This window comes from Macrobrachium nipponense, chromosome 15 (genome assembly GCF_015104395.2).
Source record: "Macrobrachium nipponense isolate FS-2020 chromosome 15, ASM1510439v2, whole genome shotgun sequence".
NCBI classification, from domain to species: Eukaryota; Metazoa; Arthropoda; class Malacostraca; order Decapoda; family Palaemonidae; genus Macrobrachium; species Macrobrachium nipponense.
Window position 1 is genome coordinate 55,571,775 of NC_087208.1, and position 6,089 is coordinate 55,577,863.

At 36.7% G+C, this 6,089-nt stretch overlaps 1 protein-coding gene across 1 annotated transcript in view; it reads left to right on the forward strand.

Annotated features, from left to right (window-relative positions):
* Positions 1-5,532: 5,532 nt before the first annotated feature.
* Positions 5,533-6,089, forward strand: part of LOC135226691 (uncharacterized) — a 21,140-nt gene continuing 20,583 nt past the window's right edge. Inside the window, exon 1 of the mRNA XM_064266400.1 lies at positions 5,533-6,089. This exon is cut by the window's right edge and continues 307 nt beyond it. Coding sequence (XP_064122470.1) covers positions 5,533-6,089 — 557 coding nt within the window.

Sequence of the window (6,089 nt, forward strand, 5' to 3'; positions counted from 1 at the left end):
TAGGGACTGTGGGTATTTCACATTTTGGATGGAAAATACTATTCAGAAATTTGTAAAGATGTTTGTGAAACAATCTGGATGGAAAGCAGTTGTCAATAAAGTACTAATGGAGGTAGAAGATTTCATTATGGAAATTGCGCCAGTCCAATATTATGCTGAAAGCCCTGTGGAAAAGGATTGATAAGGAATTTAGTTTAAAATGATAAAAACAATGACTATAAAAATTAGAACCCAGGCCACTGAAAATTTTCTTTCTAAAAATCGTAGTGTTAAAATGATCATCGTGTATAAAAACCATTACATCTAGGAAAGGAAGTTTGTTTTCCTTTACATACTAAATCGTAAACTTAATATTAGTGTGTTTATTATTGACATATTCGAGAAACTTATCAGCTTGATCTTTATTCCTAAGCAGTAAAAAGGTGTCATCGACATATCTACTATAGAAAGGGGGATGGTAAGAGAATGGGCATTCATCCAGAAGGCGCTCCTCCAGGGAGCACATGAAAATGTTGGCGAAGGTAGGACCCAAAGGGGTTCCCATCGCCATATACGTCGACCTGTATGTACGATTTACCATTAAAAATGAAAGCTGTGTCCAGCACAGCAAGCTCTAACAGTTTTTTAAAATCTGTGATATTAAAATTGTTAAAAACGGTATCTGGGTTGGTAAAAATCCGGGTCAGAATAATCTCAATTGTTTCTTCAACAGGTACGTTAGTAAAGAGTGATTCAACATCCATACTAACCATAAATAAATCTGAATCCTGGAGTAAAATTCTTTCCTTAAAATCATACGAGTTTTTGCAACTAGAGGTGTTAGTGGTTAAGGGTGCTAAAAGTGGGACAAGGAATTTAGCAAGTTTGTAATTAAGCGTGTCATAGGATGTGAAGATGGGTCTCATTGGTACTCAGACCACGTCAACACCTCTATACCTTTCGTGAGTTTAAGCCGAAGCTGAACCTGGCCCGAACTGTCACTCGGTCAGTGCCCTCAGCACCATTTGGTAAACTCTCTTCTTTTTTACGGTACTTTTTATTTTATGTTGTATGTAAAAAATTTCTTACCCTTTTATTTTTTTCCGAGTCTGTTTTTTAATGTCTATTTCTTTTATCATATAGCTTTGAAAATGGGACACCAAATTGCTGTTTACTGGATTGATAGAGCCACCCTAACTTCTACTCTCTTCTCTCTCTCTCTCTCTCTCTCTCTCTCTCTCTCTCTCTCTCTCTCTCTCTCTCTCTATATATATATATATATATATATATATATATATATATATATATATATATATATATATATATATATATGTGTGTGTGTGTGTGTGTGTGTGTGTGTGTGTGTGTGTGTGTGTGTATTATATAGATAAACAAATAAACAAAAGAAAACTTACTTTGAATAAGTCGGGGCACACTGCCATTAGGAAGTCTGCAACGAGAAGTAATAACTTGTTAATAAGCATGAAACGGCAATTCCACCTATTACTCGAATATACCAATAAAAAAAATTAAGTTCTGGTAATGCCAACCTACAAAAAAAAAAAAATATTGATCTATTATATATTCTCGAAGAAATCATTGTTAAGCTTTAACCTTTAACAATGATTTCTTCGAGAATATGTAATAGATATAATAAAAAATAATTTACTTTGGTTTCTGTGGATTTACGGTTTCTCTCACTTCTGAGTTACTTTAGGCTTCCACGCCAGTCTTTCCAAGATCACTAATTGGTACGAGAGGAACGCTGAGAGGCGACGAACATAAACAAACAAACACACACACACACAGTCACTCCGACTACAAAGTCGCAATTTCTACATTAAAATGCACACAACCATCGACCTCAGTAATCAAGCAAGAGTAATGAAAACAATTCCAAAGCCATATCTCCCCAATTAATCATTTCAACCACGAGACAAGTGACATCGATTGAGAGAAATGCTCTTATTAAATAACGCAGACAAAAAGGGAGGCGGGTGGGTGGATGTGTATGCGCGTCATCACGAAGACATAGCGCTCTCGTTAGTTGCGGGTAGTTATTATTCATCTGACACCTGCCATTTAATTTAGGAAGGTCTTGACTGTAAGTCCATAGAAACAGTCAATCTTCCCTTTTTGCTCGGAAAACATTTGCTTCCACGTTCTCTGTGCTTTAATTTATAGGCGTGAGTAACTTAGACTTTTTAGATGCTACTCATTTCGGAAAAACTGTTATTCATTTGTTTTTCAGCGTACACACAACACATTCACCCACAGTGCCTTTCGGCATACATTACCTCAACGTCTTTATTTTTTTAACGGTAATTCATTATTATTATACAAGTTCGCCTTCACATTCTTTTCCAAGGATTATTCATTATTATTATCATATAAGTTCGCCTTCACATTATTATTATTATTATTATTATTATATTATTATTATTATTATTATTATTATTATTATACAAGTTCGCCTTCACATTCTCTTCCAAGGATCATTCATTATTATTATTATTATTATTATATTATTATACAAGTTCGCCTTCACATTCGCTTCCAAGGATCATCATTATTATTATATTATTATTATTATTATTCCTATATTATTATTATTACTTATTTAATTACAAGTCGCCTTCACATTCTCTTCCATGGATTATTATTATTATTATTACTATTATTACAAGTTTCGCCTTCACATTCTTCATTCCATTGGATTATTCATTTATTTATTATTATTATTAATTAATTATTATTAATTAATTTATTATTATTAATTAATTATTATACAAGTTCGCGCCCTTTCAACCATTCCTCTTCCATGGGGATGTATTCATTTAATTATTATTATTATCTATTATTATTATTAATTATTAATTATTATTATTATTATTATTATTAACAAGTTCGACTTCCCAACTTGCTCTTGCCAAGGATTCATTATTAGTTATTGATTTATTATTACTTATTTGATTATTTCAGTATTATTATTTGAATTTTTAATTTATACATTGTTCAGCTCCTTCACATTCGCTTTTCCACCTGGAGTTACTTCATTACTTATTATTATTATTATTATTACATTATTATTATTATTATTATTATTATTAATTATTATTATTATAACAAGTTTCGAACTTCCACATTCTTTCTTCCGAAAACTTATTCATTATTATTACATTATTACAAGTTCCCCTTCACATTCTCTTCCAAGAATTATTCATTATTATTATTATATAGTTCGCCTTCAAATTCTCTTCCAAGGATCATTCATTATTATTATTATTATTATACAAGTTCGCCTTCACATTCTCTTCCGAGAATTATTCATTATTATTATTATACAAGTTCGCCTTCACATTCTCTTCCAAGGATTATTCATTATTATTACACAAGTTCGCCTTCACTCCAATGCATAGTAAACACACTCGTCTGGAAGTTTTATCTAGCTCTGTAAGACTGAATTGAATATAGAATTTAGGCCAGAGGGCAGGCACTGCACTGGGACCAATGAGGCCATTCAGCGCTGAAACGGAAATTGACAGTAAAAGGTTTGAAAGGTGTAACAGGAGGAAAACCTCAAAGCAGTTGGAATATGAATCAGCTGTTCGGAGAGGGTGGAAAGTAAGATGGAAGAAAGAAAATATGAAAGAAGGTACAAGAGAGACCTGAATCATATCTTGAACAGATACTTCAACCCTAAGAGTGTGTAAATGTAATAAGACTGTCTTAAACATAAGGGAACCTCTGCTACAGAGCAGAAAATCACAAAATGGTCAGACTAAAGGGAGACCAAGAACCTAAGACACGCCCCCATCCAAAAGAGGGCAAAAGTGCGCGATGTCTTGAAAATGGGAAGCCATATCTGCTGTTGGTCCAAGAGACACAAGATTAGAAGTGTATTTTTTTTTATCTTTTATTATTTTTTAAATAAACTACTGCAGCTCCGGACGGATTACATAATAGTTTCACGAATATGCGGCGTTATTAACCATCGAAGCTAGGAGTTGGTTTCAAATATCACAAGAAATTTTCAATATTGCGCAAACAAACAGTATTCGAGATGCGACGTGGTAACTGCGTGGCGCATAACGTATAAGAATTTTTTTTTTCAATTCTAACTTGCATTCTAGAATGCGAATATGTCACTCAAACAGCAATACCTTTTATTTTCATCATTACTTCTTGTCACGTCGCATATACATTAACTTCTCCAACACTTCTTTAAATAAATTGATATTAGAAACAGGCTTAATTACTTCGACTATGGTAGGAACTCCAAGATTAATAACTTGTATCATCCTGACACCGGTGACGTTTTATGAGGGGAAATGATTTCAATTTATAACAACTGGTACATTAACAATACTGTCGATCAGTACATAAAGTATTTAAGGACGAGGGAAGACTTCTGCGCATGCTTAAAGCACGACTGGGTGATGGTATGTCACTCATTTAACCAGGCTGAGTCTGACTAGCGGAATAATCTTCGAGCGAGTTGAATGCTAAAGATTTATTCAGCGTCTGCTGGACACAATTTGAAAACACGAAATCACATCTTTCAACATTCACAGAGCGAAAAAAAAATTGAATATCCATAAACAAAAATTTCCGCTAGTTTCTGCAGTGTCTCCTCACCATCTCCGAAAGTGTGAAAACAGTCGAAGGATATATACGATCAGTTCTGAATCCTTTGGAACCTGGGGCTGATTAAGGATTAAGAATATATTGAAGAGGAGATGACTGCTTTACTCAATAATTTATGAGCTGATAAGTGATGAACCTTCTAAAACTAATGACAAAAAAATCATGTTATAAGTGAAGGCAACAAAATAAAGGTGATACAAAAACAAACACACACACACACACACATTATACATACATACATACATACATAAAAAATTATCTACCTTCATGAAAATATACGTGATTCCATCTTGAAAGTACGAAGCTAGAGGGAGAAAATAATAATAAAAAACCATCTATTCATGGGAAATATGTCTACTAACGTTGCTAATAATGCTTGCATTAGAAAACGCAATGGGTGTATAGGTATCACCGTTGAGAGAATTTGTTACCCGGTATGAGTATTGCGTTGTTTGTAAGTATTTATGATGTAATAACAGTTCTCTGGCGTAAGACAAAGAACGCTCATAGATAAGGCTAATGTAATCTTAATGGTCTAAGCAAGCTGGTTAATCTCTGGAGGGTAAATGGTGCTGTAATTCTGTGTATACATTATTGAGAGGAGGAGGGGCATGTTCTTCATTCGGCTAGGGATGACAGGTCTCTCTCTCTCTCTCACCTCCTCCCTCCCTCCCTTCCCCCCTCCGTCTCCCTCTCTTACACCCACGTCGAGCGACTTGCAGTAGCGGTGGTAGTTGTTCTTACGACCATGGTGGGAGTGGGTAGTACCTCGAGGCCACAGGAAAGGGGGAACTTTTCGTCGGCCGCTGTTCCGTCAATGTTTCTCCGCTGAAGGATCTTGGTCGAGTTGCAAGTGAATTACGAAAACTGTTCCCGCTTCCGTCATTTCAATCTCGCCTCTTCGAGATGGGCGCGACGGTAGCCAAGATTATGACCAGAGGGCCACTTCCCCCTAAGGGGAGCTCCGAAGCGAAAGGACCGTGTTCCCTCGAGGCATGGGCGGCTCAAGTCGTGTCCACAACGGGAGACTTCGAACTGGACAATCAGATCAGAGAGAGGAAGCTGGCCTCTGCATTGGGGTACTCGACGTCGAAGAAGCTTTGGTGTCCCTCCGTGGCGGAGGATCTGGAAAACGCAGTCTTCCTCTTGGGTGACAAGTGTCGCGGTGGTCCCAGGCTCGAAAACATCCTCCACTCAGCCCTGTGGCCCCTCAGGATGTTCCTCAGGGTCATCGGCATCATACCATACGTCTACAACGAGGAGAAGATCGAGTACACGGTCAAATGGTGGAGTCCCAGTGGCATCCACACCCTGGCCAATGCTCTCTACATGACCACCCTGCTGATAACCACTACGGTAGGGGTCATCAAGATGGCCACGACGCAGGAGCTGCGCGGGCAGAGCGGCAGTGACGACGACAACGAGGACAAAAACCACCAGGCCATCAAACTGACGGGGGTCAT